Raw genomic sequence first — 16,073 nt, 5'->3', positions numbered from 1 at the left:
AGCTACGAGGAGAGGCTGGGTGGTTGGGTCTGTTTAGTCTGCAGAAGCGAAGAGTGAGAGGGGATTTGAGAGCAGCCTTCAGCTTCCTGCAGGGGGGTTCCAAAGAGGATGGAGAGAGGCTGTTCTCAGTGGGGGCAGAACAAGGAGCAATGGTCTCAAGTTACAGGGGGGAGGTCTAGGTTGGAGATTAGGAAAAACTATTTTCCCTAGGAGGGTGGGGAAGCGCTGGGCTGGGTTCCCTAGAGAGGGGTGGAGTCTCCATCCCTAGAGGTGTTTAAGTCCCGGCTTGACCAAGCCCTGGCTGGGTTGATGGAGTTGGGGTTGGCCCTGCCTTGGGCAGGGGGCTGGACTCGACTCCTGGGGTCTCTGCCCGCCCTGGGACTCTGATTCTGGGAATTAAGCGTGTGCTGAAGAGTTTGCAGGGCCAGGGTGGCACGTGCTCCGCTCCGCTGTGCTGTGACTGGCCGGCTCCTGGCCCAGGGGGCTAAGCGGGAAGGGAAGCCGGCCATGTAAAATACAGATAAACACACAGGACCAGCAGCTCCGGGAGCTGCCCTGACTTCAGAGGACCTGCGCTGGCCAGCACCAGTGGAGGGGTACTGGAAGAGGCGCCGTTCAATGCCTGTCAGACAGAGCATGCTTACGCAGAGGGGCCCGTCACAAAGGACTTATCCGGGCAGCGGTGAGTTCGCCTGCGTACGGCAGGCAGCCAGGGTCAGGAATGTCCCCGGCTGAGCTGCTTGGACCTCGCCGTGCGCAGGCTGGGGGACCACACGGTGCTTTTCCCTTTGCTGCTAGCTCTGGTGTGAGTGTGACCGTGTGAGCCCAAGGGAAAGCAAAGGAGGGCAGGGGAGCGAACCCGGCCCCGCAGTGAGGCTGAGAGGTATCTATCTCCCGATGTCGGGGGTAAATCCACCCAACCCGGCCATTCCCAGCTCCCCAGCGGCTCTGGGAACTGTGGGCCAAACGCAGGCAGGAGGCGCTACTGACAGGCCCGAGCGGCCCAACCCTAAGGCAGTTCCTCCGCTAACGGGAGCTCTGCCTGAGTGAGACCTGAGCCGGGGCCTCCGGGTGCATCCTCAGGCCAGAGCCGAAGGGAGACATTGCTCTCAAGGAAAGGCTTAGATCCATTCGGTCGCTCAGGGGAGGGCGAGGCCCAGAGAGGAGGGACAGCGCGGCCTAGCCAGAGAGCAGGTGGCCTCTGGAGAAAACGTGGCCTCCGGCACCGTGGGCCACGGCCTGGCCTGCTCCGGCCCCGGCCCCGGCGCTGCGCCCGCCAAGCCGTACCTGGCAAGGAGAACTTGGAGAAGTCGGGCAGGGTGTGTGAGAAGGCCACGGTGCTCCCGCTGCTGGGGCTGGAGAGGCCGCTGGCGACGGGCGAGGACACCTTGCCGTTCACCGTGGCGTAGTTGGGCAGGCTGTTGGACCGCTCGCCGGCCGACATCCTCCGCTTCTCCGGCAGCAGCGGCAGCGGCGTGGGGCTCCCCTGCCGGTAGGTGGCGGAGTCCGGGGAGGAGGAGAGCGGGCTGCTCATGCCGGGGTAGTAGGCAGGGGAGATGGGGAAGGACGGGGTGGAGGGGGCCTGGTACCCCGAGGCACTGCTCTGCCGGGACAGCGAGGGGCGCTGCTCCTCCGGGGCGGAATAGCCGTACATGAGGTGCCGGTCCATGCTGGGGCTGCCGGGCGTGCCGGGCGCACTGCCTGCCTTCGCGGCCTGGTGCCGGGCCAGGCTCGGGCTGCCTGGGGCCGCCGCCAGAGGGTGCCTGCCCAGGCCGGGGCTGCCGGGGGCGGTCGCCATGCTGGGATTGAGCGCTCTTCGCCCAAAGCCGGGGCTGGGCGGCGTGTTGGTCGCCACCGTCCTTTGCAGGGTGTGAGGGCTCCCCGGCAGGACGTGCACCCCCACCACGCTGACCTGGGCCGGCGGCCACGGGCGGGCGTCCTGCGGCGCGGGGGCGTCCTCGGGGCCCGTGTAGACGGAGCCCAGGAAGGACGGGGGCGAGGCGTTTTGGTAGCTGCTCTGCGCCGACAGGAAGCTGGAATCGGCCGAGGGCCGCGGGGGCGTGACGGCGCTGGGGCCGCTGCTCTCGGACGGGTAGCTGCGGAGCGACACCCTGGGAGAGGCAAGAGAACAGCTCAGCTCAGATCTGAGGCGCCGGGCCAGTCAGACGGAGACCTCCAAGGCCCCTCTGTTTCGGGGGGTAGTCCGTGCCTCGAAATCGGTGAGGCGCTGAGTGTAAGTGACCTGCCCGAGGTCACCCAGGAAACCGGTGGCAGAGCCTGGCTTCAAAACCAGACCTTCCGCGTCCCACTTGGGGGTGTCAGCCCCAAGATCACCCTCCCTGTGCTGCCCCCTTCTCAGGACGGGGAATTGTGGGCGCCGAGGCCTCCCTGGGGACCTGCCCACCCCCTTGGAGACGAAGGGAAGGGGCGAGCGAGGGCCAGGTGTGGGGTGGCCCCCGCAGCGCCCATTCCCACAGCTCCTGGGGAGCCAAGAGACAATCCCAGCTCCCCATGCTGCACCCGGGCACACCATCTCCCGCTCGCCCCCTGCACACAGAAGGGTGCACAGAGCCTCACACGCACAACCATATATGTGCGCGCGCGCACGCACACACACAGACACACAGACACACAGACACACACAACCCTACACGTGCATGCACACACACATACACACACACAACCCTACATGTGTGCGCGCGCACACACAACCCTACACGTGCATGCACACACATACACACACACAATTCTACATGTGCACACACACACACACATACACACACAGAACCCTACATGTGTACACGCGCACGCACACACACACAACCCTACATGTGCATGCACACGCACGCACACACACAACCCTACATGTGTGCGCACACACACATACACACACACAACCCTACATGTGTGCGCGCGTACACAACTCTACATGGGTGCACATGCATACATTACATGTGTACACACACACTCTCAAGTACACGCAACCCTTCCTGCATGCGCACACGCCCCCTCCCCCCACAACCCTACACACATGCACACCTCACGCACTCACAACCCTCTCCCGCGTCCACCCACTCCTTCCCTCACCTCCGCACACCCCCACGCCGCCCTGGGCACAACCCCACCCCCGGCCGTCCTACATCCCAGCCCTCGCGCCCCACGTCGGGCGGGACTGCCAAAGGACCCACTGGAATTGGACGGGGGCCGGGCGCCGAATGCCTTTAAATCCCTTTGGAAAAGCCAGGCCCAGCGGACACCAGAAGGCTTTGAGAATCGCCACCCGCGGTTCTTCCCCTGGGGTCAGGGTGTGTCTTATCCCACCGCTGGCACCAGACCCGTCTAGTCCAACCACGGCCAATGTCCGTCTCTGCACCTGACTTGGCTCACATGGTAGCTGTGAGCCAGGTGCAGAGACCATGCTGGAGCTGGAGCTGGGTGTGGAGGAACCTTCCTGACCCCTGGAGGGCAGCTGATGCCCTGACGCATGAGGGTGCACAGCTGCGAACTGACCGCCGGGCGCTTAGCCACTCAGGACGCGCGTGCTCGGGTAAGGAAGGGCTGCAGGCCGAAGCACGCCCAGTGCCACGGTGCCTGCTCCCGGCTGCCCCCAGCACCCCGCTCTCCTTACCCGTCCATGCTGTGAATGGGGCTGCTGGTGGAGATGGGGCTGGGGGCGGTGAAGGCATTGCTGAAGACCCCGTTCTTCACCGGCGTCTCAGGGCTGTAGATCGACGGAGAGGGGGGGCTCGGGGACACCCCCCCGGCTCCCGTCACGGCCTTGCGGGCCACCGACTCCACGTAGCTCCTGGGCTCTGGGGGCGAAAGGAGAGGAAGGGGGGAGATCGACATGCTCATGCCCTCTGACTGCAGCTCAGGATCGGGGCCGTTCACAGCCAGGGCCTGCTCATCAGCCTCCCCGTTTCAAATCACTAACCTCGGTATGGCCCCGACAGCCGGCCTGAGAAACCCTCTGCTTCCCCGTCCCACCAATTAATTAAATCCCCCCTCCCCACTTGGGTGGCCACCCAGGAGAGATTCAAATGCCACCTGACTGATGGGCAGAGCGCCCCCAGCATGTTTCTAGGGTGGTGCACATCCACACGTGCATCGGTGCACAGAACAAAATTCATTCCACACATGGATGGGAAAAAAATTGTAGGGAACGTTGTCCCTCACCCAATCGGGATGTTGTCACATGGGCAGTGCCAAAGCTGTGACAAAGCCAGCAGGCATGGCAGGAGCTCAGAACCGGGTCCCGCGAGAGGCTGCGGATGTCTCATCGGCCGGGTCAGATTCGCCTTACGACTATGAGACCCCTCCGGATTGTCTCCCCCGTCATTCCTCGCCACGAGAGCCCCGTGCACCCCACAGCTGCCTGCCCGTCACACCCAGGAGGCCCCGTCGCGGCCATGAGCAGTCAGCCGCCACCCCCACTGCAAACCAGCTCCTTCCAGGCTCCCTGCCTGCCTGGCCCTAAGCTCCCGCAGGTCGGATCGCTTCTCAAACGAGGCAGGGCCCGGGCCCGTTTCCGCTGCACGCCCAGCACAGCGGGGATGTGCACCCCCCGAGGGCAGACAAAGGGGTGTCTCCTAAGGTGCCAAGCCCAGCTGCAGCCTGAACCAGGCAGCGGGCGGCGGGTTCCCCGAACAAGCCCTCTTGGGCCTGCAGAGCCGCAGATGAGACAAGCCAAGAGGAGTCCCTCTGGGAGGGGGCAATTAAAGCCCCCCCCCCATGTCCAAAGGGTTAGCTCCAGCTGCCACGCCCCGGGCGGGTGCCTCGGGACAGCCCCTAGGCCTCGGGCGCTCTCCCCTCGCCGCTGCGGCTTGTCCGGAGCGCCGGCAGGGAGCCACGTGACGCCGACCGCAGTGGAGTAACACGTTTGCATGCCAGCTGCCCGTCTGGCCCCCCGAACAGAAGCCAGGCGCGTTCTGCGCGACACGACCGGCCCGGCGGGATGCTCGCCCCCCGGACAACAGCAGAGCTTAGAGCTCTCTCTGGTCCCTCCAACTTCAGCGCCAGCTCTAGCTACGGGGACAGAAGGCCTCCGTCGCCTGCCCCCTGCCACGCGCCTCCTGCCCCCCCTGCCCGGCTCCCCCTTTGGCCACAGTCCCCCCAGACGCCGCGTCAGCCTGTCTCCCCCCAGCACTGCAGCTCCCCTTCCAAGGGCGAGACAAACAAGCGGTGGGATTGTTCGTACTCCCCGTGCCCCATTCCCATGCCCCCTGGCTGTCCTACTTTCTGTCTCTGCGAGGGGCCCTTCCCTGACCCTGCCTTCAGCCGGGCGGCCCGGCTGCACCGTGGCCTCGTCTGAATGCGGGAGGGATTCCAAGGGGCTCGGGGAAAGACACCCCCGGCCTCCCGCCCGTCCCGGTCAGGCCGAGGTCTCCGCACGGCTCCCGTGAATGCTGGCGACACCGCCTCAGGGCCAAGGGCCGCGGGGGGCTGGTGCCGAGCCAGGCATGCCATGGCCATGCTGTCGCCCACCTGCCTTCCCGCGGCACACGGCCAGCCCTAGGCATGGGTTTCAGACTCTTCCCGAGGGAGGAGAGAGGGAGGGTGGCATGCCAGCCCCGGTGACGCAGGCACTACACTGCTATACACACAGCCCGGGCTGCAAATCAAATCCACCAGCACCGCACAAGACCTGAGTTTCACCCAGCTCGTCTCTGCCGCCTTGACTCACTAGCCTCCTGTCTACAGACCAGGTTTCTCCTGCCTTTGCGGTCTGTGGGACGCGCACACTTAGAATCCTGCACGCAGAGGCGGTCGCCTGTCTCAAAGCAGAGATCTTGGCATTGGAGAAAGTTCAGAAAAAGCAACAACAGTGGTTAGGGGGTTGGCCTGGGTGCCATAGGAAGAGAGATCATAGAATCATAGAATCATATTCATAGATGAATAAGACGGGGACTTTTCAGCCTAGAAAAGAGGAGACGAAGGGGAGATAGGAGAGAGGTCTATAAAATCCTGACCAGTGTGGAGAAAGTGAATAAGGAAAAGTTACTGACTTGTTCCCATAACACGAGAACTATTGGTCACTCACTGGAACTAAGAGGCAGCAGGTTTAAAACAACCCAAAGGAAGTATTTCTTCGCTCAGTGCACAGTCAACCTGTGGAACTCCTCGCCAGAGGACATTGTACGTGTCAGGACTTTAACAGGGTTCGAAAAAGAGCTAGATAGGTTCATGGAGGTTAGGTCCATCAATACTTATTAGCCGGGGAGAGTAAGGAGGGTGTCCGTAGCCTGTTTGTGTGCGAATGGATGACAGAGGAGGGATCACTGGATAATTCCCTGTTTTGTTCACTCCCTCCGGGGCACCTGGCAGCCAGGATGCTGGATTGGATGGACCTTTGGTCCTACCCCGTCTGGCCATTCTTATGTTCACAGTATCGGTGATATCCCCCCTACCCAGACCTTTCTTCCCTCCTGGAACTCACTGGAGGCGCCCGTCCCGTGTGAGCGAGGCCGGGAGCCAGGTAACCTCAGAGATCTTTGGCGTCTCTACCGCAGTGGGCTGCACGCGTGATCCACGGCTGGGCAGAAAACAAACCGCTATGGAAATGAACGGGATTCCTGATCGTCTTCGCTGCTCCCGATTGGCTAAAAAGAGAGCATCCCTCCTGTTCCGTTACCCAGTCTCCTCCCACCCCGGCTCTGGTTGATGCCCCGCGAGCTGTCTGGGGCCGAGGGCTGCCTTTGCTAGTACAGCCCCTAGCCTGCGCTTCCCCTAAGCACTCCGGCAGCACAAAGGTTACACGAGGATCCCGCTGGCAAGGCAGCCTCCTTCCTTCCAGGGCCGACATCCCCGCCTCAGGAACCAAGGCGAGGGCCAGGTTTTTCAGAGAAGGGAGTGGTGAAGGGATGAGTCGATCCCTTGGGTACAGAACCTCTCGCTCCAGCCTTGCCTACATACCTGGGCAGGGCAGGAACTGACCTTGGCAGCCAGCAGGGCCGATCCTTTCAGACTGAATGTTCTGGGTGGGGTTCGGTATTTCGGCCGAACCCGGCCCGTGGGTCATGGAATCACAGGACACTAGAACGAGAATGGACCTCGCGAGGGCATCGAGTCCAGTCTCCGGCAGGACCAAGCGCCGTCTAGATCACTGTTTCTCAACCAGGGGTACGAGTACCCTTAGGGGTACCCGAGAGACGTCTGGAGGTACCTCACCACAACTGCAATTTGGAGAAAACTGAATGGTTGTGTTCAATTTTCCAGCGTTTTATTATTTTTGTACTTTTTACACCCAAACATTGCATTGCCCGCCCGGCTATGATTCAGTGTTGCAATGGTAGAAAAAATATTGTGTCTGAAAACTGTAGAGACTGGGGGTACTTATAATCTTTTTTAAAGGGGTACTTTATATAAAAAGGTTGAGAAACACTGTCTAGATCATCCTGGACAGGTGTCTATCCAACCTGCTCTTAAATATCTCCAGTGATGGAGACTCCATATCCGCCCTAGGCAATTTATTCCAGTGTTTTACCTGCGATAGGCAGGAAGTTTTTCCTAATGTCCAACCTAAACCTCCCTTGCTGCAGTTTAAGCCCATTGCTTCTTGTCCTGTCCTCAGAGGTCAAGGAGAACAATATTTCTCCCTCCTCTTTGTGACTTCCTTTTAGATACTTGTACACTGTTATCATGTCCCCTCTCAGTCTTCTCTTTTCCACACTAAACAAGCCCAGTTCTTTCAGTCTTCCCTCCTAGCTCATGGCTACATCTACACTGGCACCCTTTTCCAGAAATGCTTAAAACGGAACAGCTTTCCGTTATAAGTATTTCCGGAAAAAGCGCGTCTACATTGGCAGGATGCTTTTCCGGAAAAGCACTTTTTCTGGAAAAGCGTCCGTGCCAATGTAGACACGCTTTTCTGCAAAAAAGCCCCGATCGTCATTTTCGTGATCGGGGCTTTTTTGCGGAAAAGAAATCTGTGCTGTCTACACTGGCCCTTTTCCGGAACAATTTTCCGGAAAAGGACTTTTGCCCGAACGGGAGCAGCATAGTTTTTCCGGAAAAGCACTGACAATTTTACAGTAGATCATCAGTGCTTTTCCAGAAATTCAAGGGGCCAGTGTAGACAGCTGGCAAGTTATTCCGGAAAAGCGGCTGATTTTCCGGAATAAGTGGCCAGTGTAGACACAGCCCATGTGTTTAACCATTTTTGTTGCTCTTCGTGGGACTTTTTCCAATTTCTCCGCATCTTTCCTGAAATGTGGCGCCCAGAACTGGACACAACACTCCAGCTGAGGCCTGATCTGTGCAGCGTAGAGCGGAAAAATTCCTTCCCGTATCTTGCTCGCCACACTCCTGCTAATGCATCCCAGGAGCATGTCTGATTTTTGTGCAACTGTGTTACACTGTTGACTCATGTTTAGCTTGTGGTCCACTACGACCCCAGATCCCTTTCAGCAGGACTCCTCCCCAGACAGTCGCTTTCCATTCTGTATGTGTGACACGGATTGTTCCTCCCTCAGTGGAGAACTTTGCATTTGCCCTTGTTGAATTTCATTGGCTCAGCCTCGGGCCAAAGTGCTGCTCCAGGGACGGAACGGGAGTAATAAACCTTCCCCGAGATCAGTAATTAAATCTGCTCTGTTTCCCAGTCCCTGCCCCTGCATGAGTCAGCCTGCAAGAGGCCAAGGAATGCCAGCAGCATCGCGGTCTAGTGAGACCAGGAAAATCCAGATCTTGGTCACAGGAGAGAGGAGGCAGGCGTGGGAAGTTTGGGGGCAGAAAGAGAGCTGAGCCTGGCTTTTAGGATAAAAATATGGCTCTCGTCGACTGTATCTAGAAGGCTTTAGGGCTAAAGGGAACTGCTGGGATGCCATCGTAACAGCAAAGGAAGACGTGTTAGTAGCTGAGGATGGGTAGGAAGTTACCCCGAGCAGAGCTGCACCTCGATACATACAGGGTGTTCTCTTCAAAGGCCCCTCTCCCGGCGGAAATGCTCATATTCAGCATTCAGATAGCCAGGCCCCGGCTGCGAAGGAACATCCGGTAAATTAGCAACTGAAAATCTGCCCCTGCCGTTTTGTGCCCATAATTAACTGTTCCTTGCAAATGAGCGGTCGCCCAATGAAATGAATAGGCAGCAGGTTTAAAACAAGCCAAAGGATGTTTTTCTTCCCACAGCGCACCGTCAACCTGTGGAACTCCTCGCCAGGGGATGTTATGAAGGCCAAGGCTTTAACAGGGTTCAAAAAAGAGCTAGATACATTCATGGAGGTTAGGTCCATCAATGGCTATTCACCAGGATGGGTAGGAATGGTGTCCCTAGCCTCTGTGTCTGGAAATGAATGACAGGAAAGGGATCACGTGAGGATTCCCTGTTCTGTTCCCTCCCTCTGGGGCACCTGGTGCTGGCCACTGTGGGCAGACAGGACACTGGGCTGGATGGACCTTTGGTCTGACCCTGTCTGGCCATTCTTATGTTAAAACCGGAAGCAGACTTGAAACATTTGCTCTGGGGGTGTTTGCAAAACGGTGCTGTTTACACATAAATCACATTCGGCTTAGACAGTCTGCCTAGAGGAGTATTGCGGAAATAACTGCAGCTCCTTTCCTATGCCTGGCCCAATTCTCTAGCCCATTATCTAGCAGGAACATGTCAGGAAAGACCCCTTTGTAACGTCCGTGCAGAAAGGAACACAGGTGCGCTTTCCATAGCGTCAGGCTACACTCGGCTTCGCTCTGCGCCGCCAACAAAAATAATCACACGCCTAGGAGTTCAGCGACCCTTCCAGTTGTGCAGCTGCACCTTTCTGTGCATGCCAGGCTGTATCTATCCCAGGGCACGCTTGCTAGACCATCCCTGGGCTTGGCACGCCGCACGGAACAAGCTGAACAGTTAGGGAGAGTTGCAGGGCCAAGGGAGAATAGAGAGCAGGTGTTCGTGCCAATTACGCATACAATGCTTACTGAGGGCTGCTGACCAAGTCCAGTCCCACTCCCCCCGCCCCGCTGCATTGGCAAGGATGCACAACCCAGAGATTGCTCGCTGCTGAATAGGCGCTCTGTCTACTACACCACACAGCCTTCCCGAAGCGGCGTGATTGGCAGTTCTCCAATAGCTAGAACGTTCATTCTAAACTTAGTTGGGAGGGAAAATGTGAAACATTTCAAAACTTCCCCCTTATTTGTGCACCCAAAGGTTCAAAAACCAGAGATATTTTTTCCGCATTTCCTAAATTTGGGGGTACATTGTCCCCTTCCTTTTTATCCAAGGTCAGAGTGGAGAGGCCGCCAGGGTTTTTCATCTGCTGAAAACTGGTTTTAGGGAAGCAGAATTTTTTTACAAAAGTGTTAGGAAAAAATGTAGGGGGAAAAAAAGCACAAACTCCATAACACATGAGAAGATCAAAAATGTTCCTGTAGGGCGAAGGCATGTTTCTATCAAAAAACATTTCTTTTTTCTAAACTAGTCAACTTGCTCAGTTAATTTCTTCCTTGTGGCAAAAGTGTTGGTCCATGTTCAGAATTCAGAAGAGCTCGGTTTTAAAAGACAACGCTTTTTCAAGTCGTCTGAATCATGAAGAAAACAGGTAAAAGAATTTTGTAGTGGCCAAGCGGTCATGCCAATCCCAAAGTGTTCAAAACACAGGAGTCAGACAGACCCTAAACAGCATGAAACTGACTTAAAAAGAGCTTAAATGTAATATTTACAAATAATGTTTTACATCTTTTTGTAGTTCCCCTCTGGTTTTGAGCTGTAGGGGCTGCAAGTGAACCTGGTTTGCAAAACACTTTTGAGAAAAAGCAAAAGGGTTTCATGTTCATCCACATTTTTCATCAAAAGATTTGGGGGGTTGTCAAAAGGCCAAAAACCTGAAAAATCAAACATTTGTCCATTTCTGGTAACCAAAAAAAATCAGCCAAACTCCCAAACTATTCTATTTTCGGCTGAATTGTTTTCTTTGTCTTAATGAAAACTTGGGAGGGGTGAGGGGAACTGGTTGACAATGGTACTAATCACATAAAAAGCCAATTTGATCAAAAAGCCAATTGCTTGTTAAAAAACATTTGAAACGACAACAAACTAAATTGCAACTATCTCTTGCCCTGTGTTTAGGCCTTGCTCTGAAACCATGAGGCCTGGAAACTTTGGTTTTTAACTAAAGCTGAAACTGCCCTGTAATTGGCTAACACCAAGCGACGGGGCTGAAAGGCAAACACCATGCTGAAGACGTGAGAAAAGAAGGCGTGTTGGCGAGAATGCTTTGGGTACCACAAAAATGGACAGACGCTGATGAAACCTCCCCCCCCCAAGAGACCCAGACAGGACTGAAATACGTGCGAGAAACTCGGCCCACACTGTGACTGACAACAGAAGCTCTGACGGAAATGTCCCCCTTCGAACTCAGTGTCTTTGTCTGGTTGCAACACACAAACTAGCCAAGCATGGAGACAGATTGTGTAGGCGTGCAAATTCCAAGCTCTTCTCTTCGGTAGCTATAAGGCTCGTGCTTATGTTTCGCTGGATGCTAATGTCCCGCTCCTATAAACACTTGGACGTTCTTGTTTAGCAGGGTTTAGCATTCCGCCTGGACCGTATGTCTCATTTGAAACCCAAAGCACAAACCGAACCTCAGGTGAGCCTGGCCTAAGACACGTATTGCCGCCTGAAACTCAGGAACGTTAGCTCTGTGGCCCTGCTTAATTTCATTCCCCTCAGGCCAGCAAAAAGGGAGTCTTGGGATGTTAACGTATCACTCACAACAACATCTTAATGACTTGGTGGTCCCAGCGACCAGCTGCATGGCAGCAGGAAAGAGGTGCTGGCGTAGGGTTGCCAGATACTTTCACAAAAAATCCCGAACATGGCAGGAAAAAAAAACTGGTTGAGAAAAAAAAATGGGGAGCCAAAGTTGGTGAGAAAAAAAAAAGTCAGGTATTTTCTGGTTTTTTTTACCGGACAGGGGCCAGAAATAATGGACTGTCCAGGCAAAAACTGGACACCTGGTAACCCTGAACTGGGGGGGCAGTAGCTCACGGCATGCTGATTCACTGTGGCGGGAATGGCATTCCAGGAAGTACCGCCTGCCAGCAGGAAGTGTGACGGGAAATGATGCACGAGCATACGGGAGAGGCCGAAAGGACACTCCTATAGTGGATCATTTTCCTGCACACTTCACGTTCAGGAAACTCTCCCTGGATTTATTTGCTTCAAGATTGGCGCCCTCCTATAACTCACTAGCAAACTGTGCTGCAGTAGAATCCTGCAGGCACTTTGTTACCCTTCTGCGCACCAGGCAAAAAAATCAAGCCGACCACGGGTGTTAGTGTTCATGAGCTCAGCAGGTCGCCTTCTCTTTCTGCCCAAAAGAGTTAGCACGAATAAAGAAAAAAACAGTCCCTTCTTACCTTCATCAGATTCAACTACTGCCTCCCCTGCTAGCGCCAAGGGGGAAAGACAGGAGATGGAGGCGCGAGGGAGAGGACGGACAGACCGGGGCAGAGAAAGGAAAAGCAGCGATGCGAGGAGAAGGAAGAGAGAGAGAGAAAAATCTTTGTTAATGCTCTTTGCTTTCTTGTCACCTGAATTGGCACAGAAACGGGAAGGAGGCCGAGAGTTTTAAAGTTACTGTATTTAGGTGCCTAAACCCCATTGATTTCACACACCCCTGGCCCATCGCGCTCAGCCGACGGACTCATTCCTATGGCTCCCCCATTAGTCTTGCCCTGCCAACCAGGTCCTAGGCAGGCGCTGCTTTATGTCCAAAAGGGAGGGTGTTATTAATTAGCAGGCTAATTCCCTTCCATTTGCCTTCCCTGGTCAGCACGCAGGTCTGGGGCGAAGCCGCACGAGCCTACACCAGGTGGCTCGCTGTGGGCTGAGGCAATTCCCTTGGAAACATTCCCACGGCGGCAGTTCTTCATTCCTGAGGCTGTGCGTCAGCCTTTCTGCTCTGACGCCCTCTGCTTCCCCACAGCGAGAGCCGGCCGCTGAAACGCTGCTGCCCACAGCCCCAGGCTTCCCCGAGGGGGGCCGCCCGCCCGGTAAACGCCGTGAGGAGCAGGCGACACGCAAGACTCCCAGCTTGGCGGGGGGAGGCTGGCAAGCTGGGCTCTGTCCCTGAGCCCGCAGCCACAGGCCGGGAGAGCCCAGGTGAGAGTGACACAGACAGGCCGAGAGAGAAGAAGGGAGAAGGGGGTGGGGGGTGGAGAGAGCGAACCACGGACACAGTCTTCCACGCTCCTCCAGGACAGCCCACTGGCTTCCGCAAGCAAGGACCTCAGGTGCCGGCCCAGAGAGGAGAACACGGCCCCACAGGGCAGCGGGCGATGGGCCACCATGCTCCGGCACAGCTCCTTGCTAGCAGCCTTTCAGTGGCCACACCGCCCTGGTGGTATGTGGCTACGGGACCACTTGGCCGCAGGGCCGAGCATCCCCTTGTTCTAGGGCTCGAAGCAACCTCAAGGGGTGGTCTCGCCCCTCCCTGGATCTTGGCGGGGGTTGGCCTAGCGACCTTTGCAGAGCCCCGTGGTCCTAGGGCCAAGCCACGGCGGAATTGGTACACCAATACGTAGGGATCACTCGATGATGCTCTGCTCTGGTGGCTCCCTCAGGGCCACCTGGCCCTGTTGGAGGGCAGGACACGGGGCTGGACGGGCTGAGCAAATGCATCCATTCTTCTGCTCCACCGGCGAATTTCTCAACCCCCCTGGTGGCTCCAAGAACCTGCCTTTCCTGGCCACGGGCTCTGAGGCCCAGGACGGACGTCGAGCAACATCCGACTCTGGTGCACCTGCGGGGGTCCACACCTAGCCAGCCCTCGAGACAACCACGGGCCGCACCCCAGCTCGGGAGCAGCACCTGGAGAAACAGTGCGCTCTCCGCCTCTCTCTGCGGACGGACACGGTGGACTTGGGCCAGTATCTTGAGGTTGAACGTTTATGGCTCAGCTTTACCGGATCCCTCCGTTCTCCCAAATGGACGGCCCCGGTCCAGCAGAGTGGTCGCCATGCAGACCCGCCACCAGCCCTCGGACCCCTCCCGTTCACTCACCTCCTGTGGGTTGCAGCATGATGTCCGCTGGGTTATGGGGCTTCAGTCCCAAAGCAGACAGCGGGGTCTTGGCCAGGCCGGGCGGGGAGCGCACTGTAGTCAAGGCACACAGACACACACACAAAATCCAGTGGTCAGAGAAGAGGAATTCAATGTACAGCGCGAGAAACGTGAGCGGCGTCTCGGCTGCTACTGACGGGGAGTTTGCGGCCCTGGCTCTCCGAGTTCCACCCACCGGCTGTCGTTACGTCCTGGCAAGGGGCATGAGCAACTGGACAAGATGAAGCCGGCTGGCTGGCAGACCCCTTCTTAGACGTGAACCTTGGGCTTCCCTTGCTGGAGGCAGTGATGCAGCCAGGCCGGGTGTAAGGACGTTAAATAACGGTTCACTGACTAGTCGAGGAGTCGATGGAATTTCCATCGACACCTCGACTCGTCGATAGGCGCTTCCATGTTCCCCCTTGGAAATCTACAAGGGTCCCCGCTGGGCCCCTGCTGGGGCTCTTGTGCATTTCCAAGGAGGAATGCGGAACTCCGCCTGCAGCCCGGGGCCGGCGGGAAGTCCCCCTGACTCCGGGCTGCACGCAGGTGCCAGCTTTGAAATCTACAAGAGTCCCCAGCGGGTACAATGGTACACGAGTGCCACGCGGAGCCGGGGTCAGCCGGGGACTCCTCAGCTGATGTCAGGTTCCGTGGAAATGCCGGCTGGAGCCTGGGATCAGCTAGGGAGTCCCCAGCTGATCCCAGGCTCAGCTGTGCGGTGCTGCCGCTTTGAAGTACTCCCTCTCCCTCCCTCCCCCCTTTGCTGCCTTTATCTGACAGAGGCAGCAAGTGGGGGGTTGGGAATCGACTAGTCCTTAACATCCCTAGCCCGGTGCTGGCCGCGTGGGGAGGGAACCTAGACCCAGGGAGAAAAGCAGCCCCCGCTGCGGATTGGGGGGCAGCCGCAGGATGACGGGCCGTGGGGCCTGGAAGGCAGGGCAGGGTGACATGTTTCTTTGATGCTTGAGTGTGCTGGGGGCCTGAACCCGTTGCCTCCTAGAGAAGAGAGCCCTTGGGCAGCCCCAGCGTTAGGGGTGGGCCGCCAGGAAGACCGACTCCCCGGAGCTTGCAGGAAACCAGCTGGCGGGGTGAGGTGGCAAAGCAACAGCCCTCTGGCCAAACAGCAGCGCCCGCTATTGTCCTACCTCCTCTCACCCAGGGATCTCAAAGCGCCTTCATTATTGCTCACTAATTACGACCCCTGCCGTGGGTGACGGATGAACCCTCCCTGCCTGATGAGGGTGTTTAACCACCCTCCCTCGCGCATTGGATAGGCTGGTAAACTGAGGCACGCAACGGTAACACGCCCCGCCTGCAGTGACCCAGGAAGTTGGCCTTTCACCTGCACTCAGAGGGTGCGTCTACACAGCCCCTGAAACTCAAAACAGGCTTTTCCAAAATCAGGCGCATCTACACGGCGCCAAATTTCAAAATATCGCGCTCTTCGAGCCATCCCTTATCCCTTGTGCGACGAGGCTTACCAGGATGGCGAAACAGCGCGTCCGTTATTTCCAACAATATTTCGAAATAACGGGCGAATTCCTTGGACGCGGGGCAGCTATTTCGGGACTCCTCCGGTATCCCGGAACAGCTGCGCAGTGTAGACGTACTCCCACTGATGTTAACACAAAGACAGGAGGCCATTTTCCGGCGTCTGTGTCCCCGATCTACACCCAGAGGGACTCCATCGATTTAATCCGAGAGACTCCAGGAATAAGGGATATTCCGGAAAAGGCTTTATTTTCCGAAAGATCCCCGTCTAGACTGGCGCTTTTTTCCAGCAAAGCCCCGAGACGGAAAAAAGCGGCCACCATATTCATGCAAATGCAGCGGGGAAAATTTAAATCCCCGCTGCATTTGCAATTCCGACTTGGCTAATCTGCATCCCTTTTCCGGAAAAGGGTGCCAGTGTAGACACAGCCCAGGTGCAAACGAGAACAGAATACACCCTGGATGCTCTCACCCCACCATGCCCACAAACCAGTCCCCTTACCTCATCTCCCACCTGAAAAACTAGTTTTAGCCTAAC

At 57.0% G+C, this 16,073-nt stretch overlaps 1 protein-coding gene across 13 annotated transcripts in view; it reads right to left on the bottom strand.

Moving 5' to 3' along the window:
- The window catches only part of TNS1 (tensin 1), a 241,298-nt gene that overhangs the window by 18,936 nt on the left and 206,289 nt on the right, over positions 1-16,073 (bottom strand). For 10 of the 13 annotated variants that reach the window (XM_075932996.1, XM_075932995.1, XM_075932999.1 and 7 more), the window contains 4 exons: positions 14,003-14,095; positions 12,358-12,384; positions 3,629-3,812; positions 1,288-2,111 (listed from right to left, as the gene is read on the bottom strand). In XM_075932996.1, coding sequence (XP_075789111.1) covers positions 1,288-2,111; positions 3,629-3,812; positions 12,358-12,384; positions 14,003-14,095 — 1,128 coding nt within the window. The remainder of the gene's footprint in view (positions 1-1,287; positions 2,112-3,628; positions 3,813-12,357; positions 12,385-14,002; positions 14,096-16,073) is intronic. The other 3 variants (XM_075932997.1, XM_075933000.1, XM_075933005.1) reach the window with 1 other exon arrangement.

This window comes from Pelodiscus sinensis, chromosome 7 (assembly GCF_049634645.1).
Source record: "Pelodiscus sinensis isolate JC-2024 chromosome 7, ASM4963464v1, whole genome shotgun sequence".
Lineage (NCBI taxonomy): Eukaryota > Metazoa > Chordata > Testudines > Trionychidae > Pelodiscus > Pelodiscus sinensis.
The sequence above is the reverse complement of the archived record's forward strand: the minus strand, read 5'-3'. Positions and strand labels throughout refer to the sequence as shown.